General features: G+C 46.7%; 3 protein-coding genes and 1 pseudogene across 8 annotated transcripts in view; 3 read left to right on the top strand and 1 right to left on the bottom strand.

Moving 5' to 3' along the window:
* The window catches only part of CRTAP (cartilage associated protein), a 58113-nt gene extending 38884 nt beyond the window's left edge, over positions 1-19229 (bottom strand). For 3 of the 5 annotated variants that reach the window (XR_014822681.1, XR_014822682.1, XR_014822683.1), the window contains exon 1: positions 1589-2152. Coding sequence is in view for 2 of the 5 variants with exons in the window: in XM_021071557.2 (XP_020927216.1) it covers positions 1589-2059 (471 nt within the window). In the remaining 3 variants the exon portion in view is untranslated. Of the gene's footprint in view, positions 1-1588; positions 2153-4464; positions 4560-7540; positions 7652-19058 lie in introns of those variants that run through there. The other 2 variants (XM_021071557.2, XM_084987630.1) reach the window with 2 other exon arrangements.
* LOC110256564 (heterogeneous nuclear ribonucleoprotein A1-like 2) lies at positions 4676-5896 on the top strand (annotated as a pseudogene).
* On the top strand, positions 18682-25995 carry TMPPE (transmembrane protein with metallophosphoesterase domain). 2 transcript variants are annotated; one of them, XM_021071556.2, is made up of 2 exons: positions 18682-18803; positions 21393-25995. In XM_021071556.2, the coding sequence occupies exon 2, from the start codon at positions 21503-21505 to the stop codon at positions 22844-22846; it is 1344 nt and encodes a 447-aa protein (XP_020927215.2). In that variant the 5' UTR covers positions 18682-18803; positions 21393-21502; the 3' UTR covers positions 22847-25995. The 2 variants fall into 2 exon arrangements, with proteins under 2 accessions (XP_020927215.2, XP_084843755.1); XM_084987629.1 differs by lacking the exon at positions 18682-18803 and adding an exon at positions 19002-19088.
* The window catches only part of GLB1 (galactosidase beta 1), a 100748-nt gene continuing 92364 nt past the window's right edge, over positions 18682-27065 (top strand). The window contains exon 1 of the mRNA XM_021071553.2: positions 18682-18803. Coding sequence (XP_020927212.2) covers positions 18732-18803 — 72 coding nt within the window. The 5' untranslated portion in view covers positions 18682-18731. The remainder of the gene's footprint in view (positions 18804-27065) is intronic.

Raw genomic sequence — 27065 nt, 5'->3', positions numbered from 1 at the left:
GTTTTGAAGAGAGGCTATGAACTTCCCAATCTCTGAGGATGCTACAATAGAGGAAACCCCTGCCTTATGGTCACACTGAGGGAAATGCTCCTCCCTTCTTCCCTGTAACACTTGTTTCAAATGCACCTGTATATTAAAGAAATCAGAGCTTCCACTATTCTCTAGGTTTAAAAATAAAATGTTTCCTCCTTGCTCACATGATTCGTTTGCTTCAGGCTATATTTCCCAAAAGCTCTACAAAAAAGATAAAGGATTCAATGAATCATTTTTAGCATAAAAAATAGTGCTTGTAAGAAGCAGCCATCATTTGGGTCCTGGAAATGTATTAACCTTATCCCCAGTTCTATTTTATTTCTTTGTTTTTTGGGTTTTTTTTTTTTGTCTTTTTATTTATTTATTTGCTTTTTAGGGCCTCACGCACTGCATATGGAGGTTCCCAGGCTAGGTGTCCAATTGGAGCTGTAGCCCACCAGCCTATGCCACAGCCACAGCAACGTCAGATCCGAGCTGCATCTGAGACCTACACTACAGCTCACAGCAATGCAGGATCCTTAACCCACTCAGCAAGGCCAGGGATGGAACCTGCGACCTCATGGATACTAGTCAGATTGTTTCCGCTGAGCCACAAGGGGAACTCCTCCCTACTTCTATTTTAAAATCGCTTTTTTTTTTATTGCCATGACAAACATTCTGATACAAATCAGATACTTCATATGAAACAATTAACAAGGCCTAGAAATAATCCACTTTCTCCTATTTAGGGTTTTGTGCTATTTTATGGTTCATATGAAATGTAACATACACGAGGTTCTGTTTCAGGCAAAATGAAAAACAGATCGTGCAGCCCAAAGATTCAAAGCAAGTTTAAAAAGTCGTTTTCCATTAGATAAAAGTAGAAACTGGGCTTTGAGAGAGCTCTCCTGGCAAAATCAGGTGAAGACCCACCAAGCTAAAGCCTCTTTATCCAGTAACAGGGATTTCAACCCATTCTTAAAACTTGTGGGTCCCCAGAACAAGGACTTAAAGGATAGAGAACTGCAATTTGTGACTATTTTTAGCCTGCAATCGCAGAGATTGTAAGCAGCCACAAAAAGGAAGACAACCGTGTTGCATTCTAGATGAAAGAGCACCAGCCCCGATGAATCACAGCGCTCCACCGAGCAAGGAAGTGTCGTTCCTACGAGGTGAGCCCTGCCCTTCCCTGGCCTCAATTTCCTCCTCTCTAAAAGGGACCAGCCAGCTCCTCACGTCCTCTTCCGCCCCATTAGTGAAACGCACCACTCAATGAGAAAAGGGGATTTTAATGGTATCTACCAAAAAAAGTGGTCCGTCTTCAAATAACTCTGTGCCAGACGTTCTATATACGTTCTCTGCCTCAGAACAACCCTTCAAGAAAAGTATGCTAGTCTCTATTTAAGATGAAGAATGTAGCGATCAGGATTTGAAGGCGTCCTTTGGCAGAGCTGGGTGCGAAAGATCTGTGTCAAGAAAGGGGAGCGGGACAAAGTCCTAGGTAAAGGGGAGGAGCCTGGGCCTGGGAGGGACCCTTAGCTAAGGGGCGTGGTGTGGCGGGGCGGGGCGGACTTGCCTTGAAGTAGGCGAACTGCAGAAACTTGTAGGGCTCTCGGCGCTGGAAGTCGGCCAGTACTTCGCGGCTGGGCTGTGACTGGCGGAAGGCTGGCAGGCCCTGCTTGCAGCGTTTGAGGCAGTGTGCGCGGCGCAGCAGGCCCCCAAAGAGGCGCAGCTCTGGATAGCGCGCGAGGCCGGCGGTGGGCTCAGGCTGTGGCGCCGCGCTGCAGTTGCGGTGGCAGAAGGCCTCGCTGTCGCGCAGCAGGCGGTGCAGCCGCAGGCTAATCTCCAGGTAGCCCACGCTCTCGGCCCAGTGCTCGCCGCTGTACTGGTCCAGCGCGTGCCGGTAGGCCGACTCGAGCGGCATCAGCTCGTCCCGCGGGAAGCTGCGGAAGCTGTAGCGCTCGTACTGGGCGCGTCCGGAGCGCAGCGCGCAGCCAGCGCACAGCAGCGCCAGCAGTGCCGCGGCCGCCCGGCGCCCCGACTCCATCGCTCCCGGCGGAAGGAAGGAAGGAAAGAAAGAAGGAGGGGAACGAAAAGGAAAGGAAGCGGGAGAACGGCACGACGCGGCGAGCCGAATGCTGGGAAGGCGTGGACGCCAGCCTCCGGCCCGCCCCGTCCGGCCGCCCCTCCCAACCCAGTCGGGGGGTCCGGGCGAAGCTGCCTGCGCGGGGAGGGTGTCCTGGGGAGGCGCGCTGCCCTTTGGTTCTTACACGGTCTAACCCGTGATCCCAGGCTCCACTGTACGCTCCTTTAAAGAGGGCTGGCTGCAACCCAGAGGCGGCCCTAATAATGGATCCTAGATCAGCCCTGCTTAGACTTTATAATCACTATACGACTTGTGCAAACACAGATTCCTGGTCTATGCCCCCACAGTTTCTGATTAAGCAAGTCGGGGTTGGGGCTGGTGGTGTCCTGAGGATTTGCAGTTTTAACCTGCACTTTGGTGAGGCTGATGCTTCCGGTCCACTGGCTACATTTTGATGGCAGTGCCAACGCCTTACATTTCAGTGAGAAAAATCAATGCATAAATAAAATGAGGAAGTCGGAGTTTCCGTCGTGGCTCAGCAGAAAGGAATCTGACTGGAATCCATGAAGACGGAGGTTCCATCCCAGGCCTTGCTCAGCGGTTAAGGATCCGGCTTTGCCTTGAGCTGTGGTGTAGGTGGCAGACTTGACTCGGATCTGACGTTGCTGTGACTGTGGCGGACGACAGCGGCTACAGTTCGAATTAAAACCCCTAGGCTGGGAAATTCCATATGCCGTGGGTGCGGCCCGAGGAAGACAAAAAAAAAAAAAAAAAGAGGTAATCAGTGGCACTGTGTAAACTATTAAGCTAATCAAGTTGAAGCATATGCTTGAGAAACCTGTGTGCACCAAAAGATGTGGATGGGGAGTTCCTGTTGTGGCTCAGCGGTTAACGAACCCGACTAACATCCATGAGGATGCAGGTTCCATCCCTGACCTTGCTCAGTAGGTTAAGGATCCTGCGTTGCCCTCAGCTCTGGTGTAGGTCCCAGACACAGCTTGGATCTGGCTAGAATCTGGTGTTGCGGTGGCTGTGGCATAGGCTGGTGACTACAGCTCTGATTGGACCCCTAGCCTGGGAACTTCCATATGCTGAGGGCGTGCCCTTAAAAAAAAAATGTGGATAGAATGTTAAAGCAGCATTGCTATTTTTCAAATTCTTTAAAAATTCTAAATTACAGAAAAGTTGCTAGGATAGTAAAAACATATCCTTCATCCACATTCAAAGATTGCTAAATTATACCACATTTCCCTTTTTATTTTTTTTCCCCTGAATCATTGGAGAGTAGATTGTATATATCGGGCCACTTATCCCTTAATCTTAGTTTGTATGACCTAAGAATAAAACTTCAGATAATGATCAAATTCAGGAAACAATGATAGAAAACTAAACTACATTCCCTATTCCAGTTTTGTCAATTTTTTTTTTTTTTTTGGTCTTTTTGTCTTTTTAGGGCCACACCTGCGGCACATGGAGCTTCCCAGGCTAGGTAGGGGTCTAATCGGAGTTGTAGCCGCCGGCCTGCACCACAGCTATAGCCACACTAGATCCGAGCCACGTCTGCAACCTACACCACAACTCACCGCAATGCCGGATCCTGACCAGCTGAGCGAGGCCAGGGATCAAACCCACAACCTCATGGTTCCTAGTCAGATAGGTTTCCACTGCACCACGATGGGAACTCCAGTTTTGTCAACTTTCTAATAACGTTTTTTATAGCACATTTTTTCCCTGGAGAGGATGCAGTCCAATATCATGTATTATCTCTAGTTTTTACTTCTATTTAGTGTTCTGGAATCTGAACTTTTTCTTCAGCTTTTCTTGTTATGTCATTGACACTATTTAAAAATACAAACCAGTCAAAAATACACAGTTCCTGCTGTGGCATAGTGGGTTAAGTTTAGAGCACTGCCACAGCTCATGAAGGTCGAAGCTGCAGCTCCAATTTAATCTCTGGCCTGGGAATATCCATATGCAGCAAAAATAAATTTTTAAAAAATATACAAACCAGGAGTTCCCGTTGTGGCGCAGTGGTTAACAAATCCGACTAGGAACCATGTGGTTGTGGGTTCGATCCCTGGCCTTGCTCAGTGGGTTAAGGATCCGGCATTGTCATGAGCTATGGTGTAGATCACAGACGCGACTCAGATCCCACGTCACTGTGGCTGTGCTATAGGCTGGCGGCTACAGCTCCAACCTGACCCCTAGCCTGGGAACCTCCATATGCCGTGGGAGCAGCCCAAGAAACGGCAAAAAGACAAAAAAAAAAAAAAAAAAAAAAAAAAAAGAAAGAAAGAAAAGAAAAAGACAAAAGACAAAAATAAAAACAAAAAATAAAAATATACGAACCAAAACAAAGATGAGACCTACTGTACACCTAGGAGAATGGGCCAAAATCCAAAATACTGACAACACGAAATGCTGACGAGGATGTAGAACAACAGGAACTCTTCATTCATTGCTGGTGGGAATACAAGATGGTACAGTCACTTTGGAAGACAGTTTGGAGTTTCTTACCGAACTAAAAATACCCTGCGATACCATCCAGCAATTAGCACTCATTGGTATTTACTGAAATATGTCCACCCAAAAGCCTGCCCCAAAATGTAACAGCCTTTTACAGAATTGTCCAGTTTGGATGCAAACAAGATGTCCTTCAATAGGCAAATGAGTAAATAAACTGGTACATCAAGACAGTAGGCGTTTCTGCCCCTGGATGCCGCTGAGTAAGCATCATTATATCCTCCTCCCCACTACCATCATGTCTAAGTCAGAGTCTCCCAAAGAGCCGGAACAGCTGCGGAAGCTCTTCATCAGAGGTTTGAGCTTTGAAACAACTGATGAGAGTCTGAGGAGCCATTCTGAGCAATGGGGGACATTCACAGACTGTGTGGTATGAGGAACCCAAACATCAAGCGTTCCAGAGGCTTCAGGTTTGTCACGTATGCCACTGTGGAGGAGGTGGATGCAGCCATGACTGCAAGGCCACACAAGGTGGATGGAAGAGTTGTGGAACCAAAGAGGGCCATCTCAAGAGAAGATTCTCAAAGACCTGGTGCCCACTTAGCTGTGAAAAAGATTTTTGTTGGTGGCATTAAAGAAGACACTGAAGAACATCACCTAAGAGAGTATTTTGAACAGTATGGGAAAATCAGTGATTGAAATCATGACTGACCGAGGCAGTGGCAAAAAGAGAGCTGTTGCTTTTGTAACCTTTGATGACCATGGCTCCGTAGACAAGATTGTCATTCAGAAATACCACACTGTGAATGGCCTCAACCGTGAAGTGAGGAAAGCCCTATCCAAGCAAGAGATGGCTAGTGCTTCATCCAGCCAAAAAGGTCAAAGTGGTTCTGGAAACTTTGGTGGTGGTCGTGGAGATGGTTTTGGTGGAAAAGACAACTTTGGTCATGGGGGAAACTTCAGTGGTCAAGGTGGCTTTGGTGGCAGTCGTGGTGGTGGATATGGTATCAGCGGGGATAGCTATAATGGATTTGGTAATGACAGAAACCATTTTGGAGGTGGTGGAAGCTACAATGATTTTGGCAATTACAACAATCAATCTTCAAGTTTTGGACCCGTGAAAGGAGGAAATTTTGGCGACAGAAGTTCTGGCCCCTATGGTGGTAGAGGCCAATACTTTGCCAAACCATGAAACCAAAGTGGCTATGACAGTTCCAGCAGCAGCAGTAGCTATAGCAGTGGCAGAAAGTTTTAATTATCACTGCCAGGAAACAAAGCTTAGCAGGAGAGGAGAGCCAGAGAAGTGACAGGGAAGCTACAGGTTACAACAGATTTGTGAACTGAGCCAAGCACAGTGGTGGCAAGGCCTAGCTGCGACAAAGAAGACATGTTTTAAAAAATACTCATGTGTATGGGCAAAGAAACTCGAGGACTGTATTTGTGACTAATTGTATAAGAGGCTATTTTAGTTTCTGTTCTGTGGAAAGTGTAAAGCATTCCAAAAAAGGGTTTTAATGTAGATTTTTTTTTTTTGCACCCATGCTGTTGATTGCTAAATGTAATAGTCTGATCATGATGCTGAATAAATGTGTCTTTTTTTAAATGTGCTGTGTAAAGTTAGTCTATTCTGAAGCCATTTTGGTAAACTACCCCAACAGTGTGAAGTTAGAATACCTTCAGGGTGATGCCAGGTTCCATTCAAAATTTACAACCTGCTTGGGTGGAGAAGCCCTTGTCTTCAGAAACCTTGGTGTAGCTGAACTGACAGTTAACTGTGTTGTGACCTAGAGTTCACCCTTAAAGGGCCACCCAAGCAAAGTCATGGAGGTATTTTTGGTTATTAATATGATTGTTGGCATAGCCTATGCAATATATCTAAATTGAATTATGGTACCAGATAAAGTTATAGATGGGAATGAAGATCCCATCCATTATCATATGTAATCAATAAACGATTTAATAGCAAAAATAAAAAAAAGACAGTAGAATATTACTCAGCACTAAAAAGAAAGGAGGCATCAAGCCACGGAAAGATGTGGAAGAATTTTAAATGCATTTTACTACGTGAAAGAAGCCAATACGAAAAGGCTACATACTGTATGATTCTAACTATGACATTCTGGAAAAGGCAAAAAAAATATATGTATTATTTTGTCTTTTAAGGGTCACATCCACGGCATATGGAGGTTCCCAGGCTAGGGGTCAAATTGGAGCCGTAACTGCCGGCCTACACCACAGCCACAGCAACTCGGGATCTGAGCCATGTCTGTGACCTACACCGCAACCCATGGCAATGCCAGATCCTTAACTCACTGATCAAGGCCAGGGATGGAACCTGGGTCCTCATGGATACTAGTCAGTTCGTTTCCACTAAGCCATGATGGGGAACTCCAGGAAAAGGCAAAATTTTGAACACAGTAAAAGGATCAGTGGTTGTCCGATGTAGGAGGAGAGGGATAAACAGGCACAGCACAGAGCTTGTTTAGGGCAGTAAAATTATTCTCTATGTAATACTATAATGGTGAATAAATATTATATATATTTCAAAACCCACAGAATGTGCAACACCAAGAATGAACCCCAAATGTAAGGCATGGACAATGTAAGGCATGGTGATTGTGATGTGTCAAAAGAGCTTCACTGGTTGTAATAAATGTACCACTCTGGTGTAGGATTTTGATAGTAGGAGAGGCTGTGTGTATGTAGTCGTGGGAGGGGGGCATATGGAAAATCTCTGTACCTTTCACTCAGTCTTGCAAACCTATAACTACTCTAAAAATTAAAGCCTATGTTTAAAAGAACATAGGCCAATAATTTTATAAAAGGTCCTTCATTGGGGTTTCTCTGATATTTCCTCATGATTAGGTTCACATTAAGCTCTTTGGACTAGAATACCACAGAAGCAATATTGCATTTTTCTGGGCTGTCACAGGAGAACACAGTACCTGCCCCTTTTTCCATGATGTTAATTTTGATTACCTCGTTAAGGTCAGATCCATTTTACCCACTTCATTTTTTTCTTTTGCAATCAATAAGTGGTTTTGGTATGATATAGCAGCACACTTCTTAAGAACAGAAAGCAGAAGTAACCTGTGTAAAAACAGAAGAGTGGATTTTTTTTTAGACAGAAAGCATGCACACATAGACTTATATAGCAGGGGGCAATGAAAGAGTTATGGCTACATATAACAACACAGTTCAACCTTTAAAAGGAAAAAAGAATGATTCTACTTCGGTTTTTTTTTTGATTTGTTTTGTTTTGTTTGGCTTTTTGCCATTTCTTGGGCCGCTTCCACGGCATATGGAGGTTCCCAGGCTAGGGGTCCAATCGGAGCTGCAGCCACCGGCCTACACCAGAGCTACAGCAACTCGGGATCCGAGCCGCGGCTGCGACCTACACCACAGCTCACGGCAACGCCGGATCCTTAACCCACTGAGCAAGGGCAGGGACCGAACCCGCAACCTCATGGTTCCTAGTTGGATTCGTCAATCACTGCTCCACGATGGGAACTCCGATTCTACCTGTATAAAAGTTTTAAAATATGCTAATGAACACAAAATATTATTTAGGAATGCAAGTAATATAATCTTAACCTCATACAAACACACAGGGTAAAACTAATGAAAAAAGAACCATAAAAAAAAAACTTTAGGTAGTGGTTCCTGTGAGCTGGAAGGAAGGACATGGAATTGAAAGAGGGTCACAAGACAGGGAGGGGATCGGAGTGAGTATGGAACATTCGCTGTCTCATTTTTTATGCCATACATATACTTTATAGTTCTTTGTCATTTTAAAAACAATTTCTGGAGTTCCCGTCGTGGCGCAGTGGTTAACGAATCCAACTAGGAACCATGAGGTTGCGGGTTCGGTCCCTGCCCTTGCTCAGTGGGTTAAGGATCTGGCGTTGCCGTGAGCTGTGGTGTAGATTGCAGACGCGGCTTGGATCCAGCGTTGCTGTGGCTCTGGCGTAGGCTAGTGGCTGCAGCTCCAATTAGACCCCTAGCCTGGGAACCTCCATATGCAGCGAAGCGGCCCAAGAAATAGCAAAAAGACCGAAAAAAAAACAAAACAATTTCTAAGGAAAGAAACTGCAATGGTGATACAAAGAAAATGAAAGAAGTGGATGGGATGGGGGAGGGGAGGAGATTGCATGAGGAGTGGAGACCAGAAGCCAGTGGAAAGAGCTGAGCTGGAAGGAGAGTGTACCTAGTGCCCCGAGGCCTCCTGCCCAATCTGCAACCGTCTTGCTTGGGGCTTGATATCCCTAGTGTATGGAGAACATGAAAACATCCAATATCCCCGATTCTGAGATAGACACATAAAAGGGCCCATTAATAGAAAACATCAATCCCACTAACAAGTATACCCTCTCTCTTTTTTTTTTTTTCTCACCTAGCTTCCTCCCTTGTCCTTAAAGTCAGAGCCAACCTGGTAGGGTTAATAGGGAGAGACTGACCTATGTGAACTGTGACCTCTGCTGAAATGTCATCTGGTCTGCGTCACCATTGAAGAGTTAGCCTCACCACCTTGGCCAAGCCCCTCCAGGTCCATCTATGTCACTTTCAGGCCACTCTGCTTTGACAGTGGGGTTTGAAACATCTCCAGGAGCTCCTTGGAGCCCAGGATACCTCCATGGATCACAGGCCACTGTCACCACAGAAAATGGCTCAGGAGGAGGAGCCATGAAGGCCACAAGAAATGGAGAGAAGGCTACTGTGGCCAGAGTAATAAAGACTGGGGTGGGGTGTGGGCAGCAAAGGTTAAGTGGAACTGCCTTTGAGAAGGTTGAGGTGGACGGGCAGGTGGAGGTGGAAGGGATGGAGAGGGATAGTGACACAGGTAGCTGTAGAAGTTCCAATAAGGGACCACAGATAGAGAGGGAAATCTAGGGAATTTGGGGAGAGAGCTGTAAGTTAATAACTGCTCAAGAAAGCCATCAAAACAAGACAGGCTTGCTTGACTAGTGGAAGCTCAAGATACGCCTCAGGTGATTGGGTGGGGGATGGGGTGAGGCCTGCATTCAGGTTCAGACCAAAGGCAGGAGTTTAAGGACTGCCTTTCTGCTGAGCACCATGACAGTCCTAGTTTGACCTTATAGGGTCAAATACTCTCTTACCAGATACCAAGGAGGAGCTACTACTCAAAGAAAGAGGAAGAGGCAATCTTTTCCCACCCCCACTCCCCTTGGATTATAAAATGTAGCCCACCTAATCCTCAGGGCAGAGCCTCCTTGCCTGCCCATTTGCATCTCTCACAAGCATTCTATCTTAATAAATCTATTTCTTGCCCATCACTTTGTCTCTTGCTGAATTCCTCCTGTGCTGAGGCACAAAGAACCTGAACCTCAGTAAGTCCACACTGGGTGAGTTATTCTAATTTAAAAACTGTGGGTTCAAGTTATAAATGCTGTCAGTTTCAAAAGGAACAGTTGCCTCCCATGATAATGCAACACAGTTTGTAGATGGAACTGAAACCAAAGTCTAGTGTGGCTGACCCCTGCTTGCAGGGTTGTTTAGCTTCACAGAGCTGTTTCTACGAGCTTCAGCTGTGTCTAGCGTATCCTCTCTAAAGGAACCTACATCCTCTAAGTGACTTTGGGGGCAATTCTCTTTCACATCATGAATTTATTCATTCTTTCAACACACTGCTCAGCGTCTACCTTATACCAGGTCCTGCCCTTGGCGATGGAATGCAAAGACGAATGAGACATACAGTCTTGATTGCAAGGAACTTCCAGTTGAGTAGAGACAAGAGGTTTTTTATTGTTATTGTTCCATTAACCTATGTGAACTGTTGTGTGCCAGGCACTGTATTAGAGAAAGAATATCTACTCTTTACTTAAGGAACTCAAAGTCTGGAGAAGACAGGTAAGTAAACCTTCAATTACCACCATCAGAGCTAGAACAGAAACATGCACAGAGCATTTCATGGGCCCCCAAGGGGGCTGAGTAACCATCTCAGTAGGTTCAGGTTGCTATAAACAAATGCCATAGATTGAGTAGTTTATAAACAAATTTATTTCTCATAGTTCTGGAAGCTGAGAAGCCCAAGATCAAGGTGCTGGCAGTTGTGGTGTCAGTGAGAAACTACTCTCTGGTTCATGGATGGCTGACTTCTCACTGTGTCCTCACAGGGTGGAAGGGGTAAGGGGCTCTCTGGAGTCTCTTATAAGGGCACTAATCCCACTCATGAAGGCCCCGCCCTCATGACCTAATGACCCCAAAGACCTCACCTCCATAGACCCTCCCTGTGGGAATTAGGTTTCAACATATGAATGGGAGGCGGGGCACAAACGTTCAGTTTATAGCAGTAATCTCCTCGGAAAGTTTCTGGCAAGAGGCCATGCTTGAACTCCTTTAAAGGGTCTGAAAAAAATGAATAGAAGTTTGCAGGAGGCAAAAATGGAAAAGCAAGAAGATTCTCCGCAGAAGAAACAACACTGACAAATGAGAAGACAGGTGATGGGACCAGAAATTAAAAAAAACAGTATAAGAGACCTCCAATGTAATCCCATAAGAAAGATGAGGACATGACTCAAGGAACAGAACATCAAGAGCCATAACACAGAGAAAGATAAATGTCGTAAGTTAGACATAAGTAGAGCGCTGTGGAATTTCTGGAAGGAAAGAACTCCTTCAGCTCGTGCAAGCACTGACTGTTTCATTAAGAAAGAGGTGTTAAATCTGGGGTTTGAATTGGGAATGAGTTGCGACCTATGGTCTGAAAAGCAAAATCTAAGAGAACAGTCCCAAACTCAAGAAAGCTCAAGAAACGTGTCCTGGAAATGGTAAACTGCAGAGCAATTTCTTCATGTTGAACAAATAATTATCTTGTCCTAGGCTAGAAAACAGAGCCTGTCTTCTTTCTCTTGCCTTCACTCTCTGGCAAAAGCATCTGCTTCCATGATCTCCCAGCTGCTTCTTTGCAGGGATGTTTTTTTCCCCTTCATGTTTGATCTAGGCCTGTTATTTCTTCTTCACTTGGACCCTCAGATTTAGCCCCCTCTGTCTTTTCTAGCTGAGTTGAAAGGTACAACTAGCAGTTCCCTTGTGGCACAGTGGGTTAAGGATCCTGTGTTGTCACTGCTGTGGCTTTGATTCTAGCTGTGGCTTGGGTTCCTGGCCTGGGAACTTCCTCATGCTGCAGGCATGGCCAAAAAAAAAGAAAAAGAAAGTGACAACTAGGTATGGCCAAAGGGCTTTTTGTTCTGACAATCACCATGTTAGCCCATCAGAGCTTTAATTTTAATTAAAAATTTTAATTAATTAATTTATTTGTCTTTTTAGGGCTATACCCATGGCATATGGGAGATCTCAGGCTAGGGGTGGAATGGGAGCTGTAGCTGCTGGCCACAGCCACAGCCACAGCAACATGGGATCCAAGCCTCGTCTGCAACCTACACCACAGCTCATGGCAACACCTGATCCTTAATCCACTGAGGAAGACCAGGGATCGAATCTGTGTCCTTATGGATGCTAGTTAGGTTTGTTAATCCGCTGAGCCACAATGGAACACCAGTGCTAAATGCAGTATGTGATGCTGAAAAAGATCCTGGACATTTTTTTCCTTTTTTTTTTTTTTTGTTGTTTTTATGAGGACATTATTGGGACAAGTGAAATCTTTGAATAAAGCCTTTAGATTAGATAATAGTATTCTATCAATGTTAATTTCCTGTTTGTTTGTTTTTTAAATCATTGTATACTGTTTATTTAAAGCTTGCCCTTGGAGTTCCTGTCGTGGCGCAGTGGTTAATGAATCCGACTAGGAACCATGAGGTTGCGGGTTCGATCCTTGCCCTTGCTCAGTGGGTTAAGGATCTGGCATTGCCGTGAGCTGTGATGTAGGTTGCAGACGCGGCTCGGATCCCTCGTTGCTGTGGCTCTGGTGTAGGCGGGTGGCTACAGCGGACAAGAGTGTCCTTACATGTATGACAGTCATGAGGGATAGACCAGTCCTGGGACACAGCTGCTAACTTTTATTAGGATTGTGGGGAAACTGTTGGCTGATAATTTCATAATTTTATCTTTTTTATTGTTTCATAACCACAACCACCAGTTGGTCACAAGACTTTTTTTTTTTTTTTTTTTTTTTTTTTTGTCTTTTTGCCTGTTCTAGAGCCACAACCGTGGCATATGGAGGTTCCCAGGCTAGGGGTCTAATCAGAGCTGTAGCCACCAGCTCGGATTGGACCCCTAGCCTGGGAACCTCCATGTGCCTCGGGTGCAGGTGCAGCCCTAAAAAGACAAGTGTGTGTGTGTGTGTGTGTGTGTGTGTGTGTGTGTGTGTACACTTTGTTTTTATTTTTTATGGTCACACCCCCAACACATGGAAGTTCCCGTGAGCAAGGGATCAAACCTGAGACTCCATAGTGACCTGAGGTGCTGCAGTTGGATTTTTAACCCACATTGCCATGGTGGGAAGTCTTTTTTTTTTTTTTTTTTTTTGTCTTTTTAGGGCTGCACCTGCTGCATATGGAAGTTCCCATGCTAGGGGTTGAATCAGCTGTAGCTGCCAGCCTGCACCACAGCCACAGCAACCCCAGGTCTGAGCCGCATCTGTGGCCTGCACCACAGCTCACAGCAACGCTGGATCCTTAACCTACTGAGCAAGGCCAGGGATCAAACCCGTGTCCTCATGGATATCAGTTGGGTTTGTTACCAGTGAGCCACAGTGGAAACTCCCCTATTTTTTTTTAATAACTTTTATTTTTGGCCGCACATGCAACATGTGGAAGTTCCCAGGCCAGGGACTGAACCTGCACCACAGCAGTGACAATGCCAGATCCCTAACCCAGTGAGCCACCAGGGAACTCTGGGTTAAACAGCTTCTTATTTTGATATAAGAATTACTGTATGCCCTTTATCTAATTCACCAATTTTTGTGTGTGTGTGTCTTTTTAGGGCTGGACCCGTGGCATATGGAGGTTCCCAGGCTACGGGTCAAATTGGAGTTGTAGCCACTGGCCTTCCCTACAGCCACAGCAACGCCAGACCCAAGCTGCATCTGGGAACTACACCACAGCTCACGGCAATGCCGGATCCTTAATCCACGGAGCGAGGCCAGGGATCACACCCTTGTCCTCAGAGATACTACTTGGGTCCATTACTACTGAGCCACAACAGGAACTCCTAAAGGATCACTTTGTTTCTGTGGTTATTAGTGCTCTTTTCCACCTTTGAAGGACTGAGCCGGTTGTACAAATTTTATAAATAAATTACTAGAAAAAGGAAATAAAAATAGATTAAAAACTTCACATCTTTTTTTTTCACTATTAGATTTAACAGACAAACTTTCTCAAATTGCTACAAGTTTCTAATACGTACTCTGAATTTCTGTTCTTATCTCGTGCCTACTGGCCCCTGGGGCACACTTAGAGCAGCACTGGTCTGTACCAAAGCATGCACCATATTCAGAGTGTATGTGGACATCTTTCTCACTAGAGATGAGTCCCTATGGGGTGACAGCCTTCTCAAGGTCATTTCATATTCCCCACAACCTGGAGCAGGAGGTTTACATTATAGCACACACTCTATATGCACACTTGGATAGGAACTATAAATAAAGCATACACAGAAGCATGGCCTTGTAAAAATAATTCAAGCTCTAATAAACCACAATAGAAAAGAATACATATAGAACTGAGTCACTGTGCTGTATACCAGAAACTAACACAACATCATAAATAAACTATACTTTATTTATGTTTGTCTTTTTGTCTGTTTTAGGGCCACACCCAAAGCATATGGAGGTTCCCAGGCTAGGGGTTGAATTGGAGCTATTGCTGCTGGCCTATGCAGCCACAGCAATGCATGTTCAACCTGCACTACAGCTCACAGCAACACCGGATCCTTAACCCACTGAGTGAGGCCAGGGAGCAAACCTACATCCCTGTGGATTCTAGTCAGATTTGTTTCCACTTAGCCCAGGTGGGAACCCCCCCAAAATAAATTTTTTATTATAATTGAAGGCAATGTGACTTTAGAGGTGCCATCACTTTCTAGCTCTGTGGCTATTGGCAAGTCATATAGCTTAGTTTTCTCATCTGTGAAATGCAGATAATAACATGCAACTAGATTATGAGGCATTATTACTCACTGCAGGCAAAGCATCTAGCACAAAACAACAATGGCTAGTTATTACTGCTAGTTCAATTATAGTATGAAGCCAGGTATTAAATCTCAGAAACAAACAAACTACAATCTATGCTCTCTGGGCAAGCTTCTACTGTAAAGGGCCTAACATTATATTTTAGGTTTTGTGGGCATGAGGTCTCTGTTTCAACCACCACCCGTCATCATAATGTCAAAGCAGTCACATGCGGTGTGGAGAGGATTAGGGAGGGGCCGTGTTCTGCTACAAGGACACTGTATTTTGTTTATTCATGGACAGTGACATTTGAATCATATCATTTTCAAATGTCACAAAACATCATTCTCCTTTTGACTTTTTTTCCCAACTGTTGAAGAATGTAAAAATGAATTTTTTTTAAATGAATTCCTAATTGGCAGGTCATGCAAATTGTACCCGGGCTGGATTTGGGCTGCTGGCTTTAGTCTGCCAACCCCTGTGCCAAAATCCTTTTCTGCCTCAACTCAGTTAAAAATGCCTGCTGTGTATTATTACCTTGGATCTATAGGTTTGGAAAGATGGTGGGAAAAACTGGATTTGCTATGTACTAAGAATCTTTTTATTTTGTTTTGTTTTGCTTGGGCCCCACCTGTGGCATGTGGAAACTCCCAGGCTGGGGACAATGTTGGATGCCTAACTAGCTGAGCCATGAGGTAACTCCCAGGCTGGGGACAATGTTGGATGCCTAACTAGCTGAGCCATGAGGTAACTCCAAGAATCTTTAAAACAAACAAACTTCATTTTGCAGTAATTTGGTCTTAGGAAAAAATTGAAAAAATAGTACAAAGAATTCCACGACTGATTCCCCAAAGGTCAACATTTTACCACACTTGCTTTATTGTTCTGTGTGTATGTATGTATACACATTTTTTTTTTTTTCTGAATGATTTGGGAACCAGTAGCAAAGATAATGCCCTTTCCTTTCCCCCAAACAAGGACATTCTCTTATATAACCACAATGAAAATTATCAAAATCTATAAATTAATACCAAACTATTACTTAATCTTTAGAACTTGTACCCTAATCAAAATCAAGGAATTAACCTACAGGCCTAATTAACATCCTGTATGTGGGAGTTTCCGTCGTGGCTCAGTGGTTAACAAACCTGACTAAGATCCGTGAGAATGTGGGTTTGATCCCTGGCCTCACTCAGTGGGTTAAGGATCCAGCGTTGCCATGAGCTGTGGTGTAGGTCAAAGACGCGGCTTGGACCCCGTGTTGCTGTGGCTGTGGTGTAGGCCAATGGCTACAGCTCCGATTAGACCCCTAGCCTGGGAACCTCCATATGACGTGCGTGTGGCCCTAAAATGACAAATTGCAAAAGAAAAAAAAAAAAAATTCTTATATGTGCCAAATGTCCTACAGTCATCACCCTTGCTAACTTCCCCAATGACCCAATAAGTTCCATATCATTACCCCTATTTTACCAGTGAAGGAACTAGTGCTCAGAGAGGTTAAGTAACTTGCCTACAGTCATTGAGACATCAAGCAGTAGAGTTCAAATTCCAACTTAGGTGTGCCTGCCCCCAGGCTTGCTGAGTGTGGAAAGGACTTCCACAGGACAAGGAGAGGGACTCTGCATTTCAGGCATGAAAAGAACCTGAGAAAGGAAAGCCAGTTTCTCAGTCTCCAGAGGAAACGCCCAGTGGGAAAGGAGAAAGGAATGAGCAGATGGAATTTTAGCTCTTTTGTTACACAATATAAAAGGTTCTTTTTGTTTGTTTGATTTTCTTTTTTGGCCGCCCCTTGGTATATGGAGTTCCCAGGCCAGGGATCAGATCCGAGATGTGTTTAATCTGAAATTAAACACATAATGTAATCATATATTTTTATTTTTCAAAACTAAGTTAACTAAAAGTTGCGCCCTAAGCCACAGGTTCCCTGTCATCCCTAACTCACTGTGCCAGGCTGGGGATTGAATCTGCATCTCAGCATTCCTAAGACACAGTCAATCCCGCTGCAAAACAGTGGGAACTCCTAAAAGGTTTTTTTGAACACAGCTATGGTTTTTTTTTTTAACTTATTAAAAGTAAAAAATGACTTCTAAACTTATTTTAAAAACAGAGAAAGCGACACAAAACAAATAAATGATGAAATGAGTTATATTATGGTGAATACCCTTGTAACTACCCTCTAGTTCAAGAAACAAAACTTTGTTGGCCTCTCCCAATCTCAGGCCCTTATCTCACAAGTAACAACAATTCTTGACTTCTATAATCATCACTTCCACTGTTTAAGAATCAAACTAAGTTTTTTAAAGAGTCAGAAGTTGTCAATAATACAATTTAAGAAAAAATTATTCTTTTTTTTTTTTTTTTTTTTTTTTTTGTCTTTTTGCTATTTCTTTGGGCCGCTCCTGAGGCATATGGAGGTTCCCAGGCTAGGGGTCCAATCGGAGCTGTAGCCACTGGCCTACGCCAGAGCCACAGCAACGCGGGATCCGAGCTGCATCTGCAACCTACACCACAACTCATGGCAACGCCAGATCATTAACCCACTGAGCAAGGGCAGGGACCGAACCCGCAACCTCATGGTTCCTAGTCGGATTCGTTAACCACTGCGCCACGACGGGAACTCCAAAAAAATTATTCTTACACTTGCTAAAATGGTATCATTTCCTACAGGGGTCACCTCTACTGCCATGGATGGGAAGGAATGGGTCTCTATTCTAAGTACAGCTAAGACAGCTGGGGATTTATATCCAGCAAAAGGAGGGCCTAGTAGATGGAAAATTATAAGAGGAGATCTCAAGGGATTCTTGTTAAAGGTAGGTCCAAGGAAGGTGGGGTAGGGATGAGGAATTTGATCAGACATCAAGAATTGGGAGATGGTCCCTAAATTGACTTAACAAGATTCTTTGCTAAGACTGGACAATGCAGGCCGGGCATGGATAGGACAGACACAGAAGGCCAAGGTCCAGATCAAATTTAATCTAGAAGAATCTCTAGTCAGAGGGTCCTAATTAAAGTTTAGTCAAGGAGTCTGTCAAGAGACAGCATAATTTAATCGTATATTTTTATTTTTCAAAACTAAGTTAACTCAAAGTTGAAAATATTTAAAACGAGTCAGTTTTGTGGAATGTCACTTATATCCCAATAAAGCTGGGAAAAGTATACATAAAGCTATTTCCCTAAAGGCTCCTTCCTCTGAAATTCAATTTTGGTGAAATGTGAGACTCCTGCAGTGGTGGGAAGAAAGGGAGGATTTTCAGAGAGTTCAAACAACCAGGTAGGAAAAGACAACTTCAGACTCAGATCTGGTGGTAACCAGCGGCCCTGGACAAGCTAACTCACACGGAAGAGCCTTCATTTTCCCAAATGTAAAAAAGATAACGCCGGCCTTACTGGAAGGCTCAAGTGCAGAAAGGGGGAGAGGTGTTGCTACTCTCCCAAGACCCAAAGATGAAATAAAAATTCTGCAGACTCTGGTGCTTGGAGGGTTGGCATTTGCAAAGACTTTGCCAACTCTAAATTTATCAGTAACCTAAAACAGTGGTTCTCAAACTTGAGCGTGCAACCAAATAACATGGAGGGTTTGTAGTATCACAGGTTTCTGGACACTACTCCTAGGAGTTTCCTGGACAAGGACCTGTTATTTCCATTATCAACATGTACCAGATACACGCTTGGTCCAGGAACCTTATTTTGTGGGCCCCTGCTTTAGTTTTCCGGACAGGTCTGTATGTGGGGCCGGGAGTCGATCTAGTCCACTTAGGTTTATTTTGCCTCAGTTTCTCCCTTCTGCCCTGTCAAGGGAGCCTGGGAGCAAGGAGCCTTTGGTCAAAGTCCAACCCCCAAGCGCAGACAGCGAGGCCTCCAGAGTTCGAGAAAGGCCCCTCCCTCCGGCAGAGGCCAGATAACACTTTCCTAGAGTCACGCGGCTTGCGCCTCCGGGGTTTAGGGCTCGGCGGCAGGCAGGCGGGGCGCCGGGCGGAGCCGGCGCGGGGCGGGGCCAGGCCACGGGTCCTCAAACGCCGGGCGCCGAGCGGCCGTCCCGGCGCTGACTGCGGACCCGGGAGGCCTGGAGGCCGGAGGGTGGATATGCCGGGGGTCGTTCACATCCTCTCCCTGCTGCTGGTGCCGCTGATGCTGGGCTCTGGGGGTGGCTTGAAAGTAAGTCCACAGGCACCCTCCCCACGCGGGAATGATGGACTGGGGACAGGCTGGCGGGGACTGGGTTGGGGCTGGGGCCACTCGGGGTCCCAGTGAGCCGGGGGTCCTGGGGCGCGCCCGGGCTCCGGAAACCGGAGGAGCGCAGGCAGTGGGCCGGCCCTCCCGTCAGAGGCGGGCGGGGCGCGCGTCCTTCCCGGTGGCTTTGTCGCTCGCGTATTCCCGCCCTCGCCGCCTCCTTCGTTGGGACCCACTTACCCTACCAATGCACGGAGAGGCTGAGATGAGGTGCTTTCCAACTTTGAGGTCTTGGCGAGAGGTGGGGGTGGATTCCAAGTAGCGCGCGTCTTGACAGGCGCCTCGGGCTCTGGCTTGGCTCGCCCTCCCTTGCAATTTGTGCTCTGCGGAGCGCTCCGGAAGGAGAAAATCGGGTCAGGAGAGGCCCCCGCAATGGGAACATTGGGTTAATTTCCTTCTAGGTGGTCTCTTTATCTCGCGTCCTTCTCGCCGATTCCCGCCGCCTACGTTTTTGTCCCGGATTTTCCAAACTTTCAGAGTTTGGCGCTGGGCAAGAGGCAGGCAGCGTTGCTTGAGGGAGATCTGGCCGGGCGAGGTGTGTGTATGTGTGTGTGTTGCGGGGGAAGGGGGATGTGTGCACGATTGGAGGAGGACAGCCTCGGTCCACCCGGCAGAGCTAAGGCAGGGGCCACAGGACATCCGAATCGCTCCTGGGGAGGTCAGCGTCACGACCGCGGAAAGGTGGGGGGATTGGGGGAGGAGAGAGCGAGGAATTAAAACGGGCACCTGTCCCTCTACACCGTCAGAGAACCGACTTTGGTTCTCCAGAGTTCAGGTAGACTGAGTCTGGGGCTTGTTTTTAAGTAGAAGCTGGTGAACTTCGGGCCCACTGTGACACCCTTTAATAAAAGGCTTTTGGTAAAGTTTCTGGAGCAGAAAAAAAAACAAACAAAAAACGCAACTACATTTATCTAAAATCGAGGTTGAAAATCTTAAGTATTTGTAAAAGAACTGCCGAAAATGTTTTTATTTTGGATTCTTCTTGGGAAAAGGGTCACCTCAAATGAACAGCCGCTGCCCCAGTCTGTGACTCCCCTACCCTACGCTGGCGTGGGAACTAGCTCCCTCTGAGAACCACATAAGAACTGTTCAAGGGCACGGTGGCAGAGAAAGATGGATGGGGGAAAACAGGTCATTAACTGATATCTCAGAGAATTGCGAGAGAGGAGGGATGAGGATTCATGGGGGAGGAGCTAGGGGACCGGGCAGCCCCCTGGGTCCTAGTTGCACACACACACCCCCCCCCCAATTATGCAGCATCATTCAGCAAGGGCTGCCTTAGGACTGCCAGGCCCAAGGCCCAAACTGGGAGGCTGGCTTCATCCTAGGAATTCCTTTTTTTGTTTGTTTTTTGTTGTTGTTTTGTTTTTGACTTGTAACATGATGGTTCTTTTTATTATTACTTGAAAAAAATTTTACAGTATAGTGGATTTACAATATTCTGTCAATTTCTGCTATACAGCAAATACCCCAGGAATTCTTAGGTCAGGTGTCCCTCCTGTGCCTAGAGGTGAAAAAGAGACCAGCAGACTAGCTTTCCATGATTTCCTAGAACAGCAGTTCCCAAACCTTAACTGTCCTAGAAGTTAGAATATTTGAAAATATTAAGAAATAGGAGTTCCCGTCGTGGCGCAGTGGTTAACGAACCCAACTAGGAACCATGAGGTTGCAGGTTCGATTCCTGGCCTCACTCAGTGGGTTAAGGATCCAACGTTGCCATGAGCTGTGGTATAGGTGGCAGATGTGGCTCAGATCCCGCGTTGCTGTGGCTGTGGTGTAGGCTGGCGGCTACAGCTCCAATTAGACCCCTAGCCGGGGAACCTCTGTGTGCCTCAGGAGTGGCCCTAGAAAAAGGCAAAAAGACCAAAAAGAAAAAAAAAGAAAGAAAAAAAGAAATTCATTATATGTTGATAGTCTTAATGTATTTTTTTTTAATAACAATATTTCTCACCAAATTTTGGGATGAAGAGTGACACTGTTTTCCATTTTTCCATATCTCTTTCATGTCTGTCTTAATAGATGACAGTTGGATTTTCATAGCTACTTCTCCATTTCTTGCCATATCACATGTCATGTAGCCTCTGGAAAACTCCACTGTACACTAAGGAGAAAATGGCTATGGCTTAGTACTGTTGTGGAAAACAGTTTTGACTAAATGGACCCTCCCGAAGGGTCTCCCCAGACCACACTTTGAGAACTGAACTGATGAATTACAATAATGTTTTTCTTATTATAAAAGTTCATATGCATTTTGTGGAAATAAACATTAAAAAAAACTAAGAAAATGAAAACTGCCCATGATGTTACAGTGGCGCAAGTTCCATCCCTAACCTGGTAATTTCCACATGGGACTGATGTGCCCCCCACCCCCCAAAAAAGAAAGTGTAGCGATGGACTGGTTTGTGAGTGGCTTAGATTCAAGGCGGGTTGGGCAGATGTAAGTGGCCTTTAGGTTTTGACTGGGGACAAGGAAGCAATAAATCCCACAAAGCTGATGCCGGTTCCTGGTTGCAGGCGGAGCTGACCTGGACACCTGTCCTTGGCCACTGTCCTTTCTAAGGAACTCGCCTTCCAGAGCCCACCTGCACAAAACTGGCAGGGGGACCCTCTTAGGAGCAGAGGTGATGGCGATCTTCAGGCAGCTGTCCCTGGGCGCCAAGGCTGCCCTGGCTGCTGGCACTGTCTTCGTGTCCATGGTGGTCTCCCGTTCCTACCTGGCAGAGAGCCTTGAGCTCAGGGCTTGGCGGTGGCTGTTCCGCCTGCAGCTCGCCCTGTTTGCCAACTCGCTAATGCTTCTCGGCTCCCTCTACATCTGGCGTAGCGCCATCAGCAACCTCAGCCAGTCCCCGGCCGCCGAGTCAACCTGTTTCCAGCTCTGGAAGGTGGCTGTCATTGCATTCTTGGCCCTGGCCCATTCCAGTTTCTTCACCATGCTCTTTTTAGTGGCTGAGGAGCCCTACCTCTTTTCCCTGGCCGCCTACTCCTGCCTGGGGGCATACATCATCATGGTCTTCTTCCTCTGTACCCTCAGTGGCATGGAGCAGGCCTACCAGCTCCTGGCCTGGCGCGCGGGCAGGGTCGTGGGCAGCCTCGACAGGACAAGGAAGCTGGCCCTCAGGCCGGCGCTGGCAGTGGTGGTGACCGCTGTGCTCAGCGTGGTGGGGCTGCTAAATGCCGCCCAGCCCCCAGCTGTGAAAACCGTGGACGTGCCCATCCACCAGCTGCCCACCACCATGGACAACCTCAAGATCGTGCTCCTCTCGGACATCCACCTGGGCCCCACGGTGGGCAGGACCAAGATGGAGATGTTTGTGAACATGGTGAACATGCTGGACCCAGATGTCACAGTGATCGTGGGTGACCTGTGTGATTCCGAAGCCTCTGTCCTCCGCACGGCTGTTGCTCCTCTGGGCCAGCTTCATTCCCGCCTCGGCACATACTTTGTCACGGGGAATCACGAGTACTACACGTCAGATGTCAGCAACTGGTTTGCGCTGCTGGAATCCCTGAATGTCAGGCCCCTCCACAATGAGAACGTGAAGATTTCTGCCACCCGGGCGCAGGGTGTCGGCGGTAAGGATGACGACTGGATCTGCTTGGCTGGGGTGGATGACATCGAAGCGGACATCCTACACTACTCTGGCCATGGCATGGACCTTGAGAAGGCCCTGGGGGGCTGCAGCCCAGACCACGCCACCATCTTGCTAGCTCACCAGCCCCTGGCTGCCAAGAGAGCCCTGCAGGCTCGGCCAGATATTAACTTGATCCTTTCTGGGCACACGCATGCTGGGCAGATCTTTCCCTTGAACGTGGCAGCCTATCTCCTGAACCCCTTCTTTGCTGGTCTCTACCAAGTGGCGCAGACTACGTTTGTGTATGTGAGCCCAGGCACCGCCTACTATGGGATACCCATGCGGCTGGGCAGCAGGGCAGAGATTACTGAGATCATCCTCCGGCGGGCACCCTAAACCCCCCTGCCATACCTGCCTGCTCATCGCCCTTGCCCTCCATCTCCATCCCTCTGCCGGGCAGGCTGCCTGCTTTACCCCCTCCAGCCTCTCCTGCCAACACATGCTTGTCACGAGCCTGGCTTGCACCGGGATTTGTGGTGGGGCTGCCTGGCAAGTCCAGGCAGTTTAACTCTGTAGATGGCCATCTGCTTTTTTATATGCACTGGTGAGGCTACTAAAGGCACTCAAGTGAGAACAGGTGTCTGTTTTCCAGATGATATGGAGTAAGCCTCTGCAGAACTTCATTTTGGGGGTTGAACCAAAATAGGGCTGTGGCTTGAAAGGGATGCCTCTGGAAAGTGGAGTAGGAAGAGGACTCTTGGCCTTTTAAAATCCTCTTTAGGATTTTAGCAGTTTCTAGAATCATCAATCCAGAGCTTTCTGGGGAAGAGGCAGTATTGCTAGATAATCTGGGAGAACTGGCGAGACAGAGGCCCTCTGGCTTTCTTTTCCCCTTTGATTCTATCAGAGTCACCTTTACTGAGAGCATTTACCAGTCACTGGCTGGAATACAGGGCTCATCCTGTTCCTGGCCTTGAGCCCTGCTGTCTGACTGGTTCTGCTCCTGGCCGTTGGGATGGGAGAGGGGGTGGAAGGATGCAAGCACCTGTAGGTGAAGGTCACAGTGCAGCTGCCTAGAAATTCAGAGGGTGTTTGCCTCCCTTGACACCTTTTGTGCAACACGGGGATGAAGTGAATAGGGACAGGCCACTTTCTTCTCCTGAGAGATGGGGAAACAGGCAAAGAGAGGTGGAGCACTGGCTGCCTGACAAGGGATGTGGGAGATTCTGAGCCAGAAGCCAGATTTTCTACCTCCCAACAAAAGTGTTCTTCCCACGGGCTGATGGTTAAGTAGCTGCACCCTTATAGGTGAGAACAGGATTCAAACACAAGTAACAGTGTAAAGATGACAAACGGGCTTGAATCCGAAGTTCCTTTCAAAGTGGTCTGCTTAAGGCTGAGTTCAGTCACCATAACTATGTGGGCTGGGCCCAGAGAGGGGTTGCGGTTGGCCAGTTTCAGTGTGGGAGGAACAGTCCAAAAAGTGGAGTGCCCGCCCTCCACCCCAGTTTTTTATCTGATTTGGACGTTTGCTCCCTCCCAGTGGGGGGGTGGGAGATGGACTGAGCTTTGCATTGGGAGTGTCAGGGCTCTGGGCTCCGGTGGCCCCGATGCTTTCCCTCCTGTGGGGCCCTGGCTGTGGGGGGCTGGGCTGTCCTTCCTGCTGTGTGGCTCACTGCCTCCCCCGGCCTCTGCAAGCCCGACCCCATTAGAACTGTTCTGAGGCTCTGGCCATCCCTACACTGGACCCACAGAAAAAGGCAGGAGTTACTGTGTCTGGAGCAGCCCATCACCCACTGGCCAGCCCCTGGGTCAGAGGCAAGGGCCTCTTTGACACTAGGGGAGCAATAAGGCCTGGGAATCTTTCTTCAAGAGGGAGCTCTTACCTGGAGGAGCACACCCTTCTGCTCCCTTGTCAGGAAGCAGACTTGACCTCACAAATCCTGAAATTGAGATAATTATCCTATCTACCTCAAGATTGTTTCTTGGGGAGGGTATTAAGATATGGCACAAAGTTGCAGTGGCACTGTCTCAAGTCAGCACTTGATGTTGCTAATTTTTAAACATCTCATGGGACATGCAAAGGGGTTATTTTGGTCACAGATGCCCAGAAACTTTATGGAGCATCCAGTCCTGTGGATTGGGTGATTTGTCAAAGCAGCAACTACTGGGGTTTGCTCCCCTCTGCCCATGTTAATGTCTTCCCGTGCATGCTTGGCTTGGCCAGGACGAGCTTCTTCCTTTTCTTCCTTGTCCCGTTGCTCAGTGGAACCCTGGGGAACCCTGGAGATCACCTTTCTTGTGTTCAGGCAGCTGAAGTGTTGACAGCAGGCCTTCCAGTCAAGTTTAAAATATGTCTTCAGGAATTCTCGTCATGGCGCAGTGGTTAACAAATCCAACTAGGAACCATGAGGTTTCGGGTTCAATCCCTGGCCCCGCTCAGTGGGTTAAGGATCCGGCGTTGCCGTGAGCTATGGTATAGGTTGCAGACGCAGCTCGGATCCCGCGTTGCTGTGGCTGTGGTATAGGCCGGTGGCTACAGCTCTGATTAGACCCCTAGCCTGGGAACCTCCATATGCCTCGGGTGCAGCCCTAGAAAAAGATTTTAAAAAAATAATAAAATGAAAAAGTAAAATATGTCTTCAAGTTGAGATTTCAGTGGTTCTCTTATGATTACTGTTTAACCATCCTTACAGCCAGGAATAAATTTGGAGAAAAACTTAGAACCAAGGAAGGGACCCTGGAGAGCCTCTCTATGAACACATTCTACAGATGGTGCAGTTACAGGGGTGGGGGTGGGGCGGAGTGTTTTGTCCAGGGCAGTGCCCAGCTCTGCTCAGGCTCCCTGCCTCTCCACTTCAGGAAGGTTGCTCTTCCAAACCCTCTCACTTTCTTGTGACCCTAGTGGGGCTCCCCGGCTTCCAGCTTCCTTTTGGGGGGACCCCCCCCCCGCCGGCCCCGCCAGTCTACGCAGAGTTGTGCCATTTGTTTCCCACCCTTCAGTGCAAGGGGTCCTGTGTGTCTCTCCTGCTCTACCAGCTATTATTTCCCTGGTGTCTTGATTTGGAATCTTTCTCTTCATGCCCTAAACTTGATGGAATCTGTTTCCATCTGTCCTGCTTTCCATCTTGCATTGCTCTTTTTTTTCCCTTGGGTCCTAGCGGCTTCCAATCTTGTGCATACGTCATCCTTGCTCTGAAGTCCTTGCTTAACTGAATCCTCTCAAATCAGAAACAAGACAGGTCCATCTGATGTGCCTGAAGAATAGTCAGTAGCATCTTCCCACACTTGGTTTATGTTCCATGAAATAGTGGAAGTTTTCCCAGCAGAAATTCCTCCATTTGTCCAGCTATGGTCCCGGTGGCCACTCTGTGGGCGCCCTTGACACCTCTGTTCCCTGTTCTTCACCTTCTTTGATTTGTTTATTTATTGCCAGGGGAGGTGGAGAGGAACATTTACTTGAAGATGGAAGATTCTGTTTCAGTTTAGGTTGTTTTTTAAAATCTGTTAAATGCAAGTTAAAATATAACAGTGCTTTCTAAAAATTAACAGTAGCCTGTGTATTATGATGCTATTGTTATATATATCAATCCTACTGCCATCCATTCCAAACTGCCATCCATTCCAAACATCCATCCATCCATCCTTTTCTCCCCTTTTTTTTTAAGCTTTTTATTGTGAAAAGCTGAAAATATTGACAAAGTAGAAAGAAAAGCATGGATCCCCATGGACTCCTCACTCAGCTTCAACCACTGTGACTATTTTACTGTGCATTCTCATCTACCCCTGCCCCATGCTTACTTTTTTTTTGTCTGGAGTGCTACAAGGCAAACCTTAGCATATATACTTTCACCCAAGACTACTTCAGTATGAATCCCTTTAAAAAAGCATATCCAGGAGTTCCTGTCGTGGCGCAGTGGTTAACGAATCCGACTAGGAACCATGAGGTTGCGGGTTCGCTCCCTGCCCTTGCTCAGTGGGTTAAGGATCCGGTGTTGCCGTGAGCTGTGGTGTAGGTTGCAGACGCGGCTCGGATCCCGCGTTGCTGTGGCTCTGGCGTAGGCCGGTGGCTACAGCTCCGATTCGACCCCTAGCCTGGGAACCTCCATATGCCGCGGGAGCGGCCCAAAGAAATAGCAAGAGACAAATAAAATAAAATAAAATAAAAAAGCATATCCAACATGTTGTTAGGGCCAATGAAATTCATGGTAATTCTTTAATATCTATCTAATACCTTGTTAGGAGACTTGGGTCTAGAACTCAAATCTTCTACCTCTTAATCCAAGTGTTTTTTCCCACTGCCTAGGTATTAAGTAGTTATATCTCTTCCAGGAGAGTACAGGATTCAAATGCAGATAATTATGTAAAGAGTTTTCAGTTTTTCCTGCTTTCTCTCACTGTCTTTTCTGTGTGTGTGTATGTGGATAAAAAAACACGTAGCATAAAATTCATCTTAGTGATTTTTAAGTGTACAGTTCAGTAGTGTTAAATGTATACACATTGCTGTAAAACACATCTCCAGAGCTTTTTCATCTTGAAAATGTGAAACTCTGTATCAAACAACTCTTCCCCACCCCCCAGCCAGCCCTCAGCCCTTGGTAACCACCCTTGACAT

This window comes from Sus scrofa, chromosome 13 (assembly GCF_054392235.1).
Source record: "Sus scrofa isolate SSC_HxYL_T2T_F1_AM1 chromosome 13, Sscrofa_HxYL_maternal_Yorkshire_Landrace_v2.0, whole genome shotgun sequence".
Taxonomy (NCBI): domain Eukaryota; kingdom Metazoa; phylum Chordata; class Mammalia; order Artiodactyla; family Suidae; genus Sus; species Sus scrofa.
This window is presented reverse-complemented; position numbering and strand designations above follow the sequence as displayed.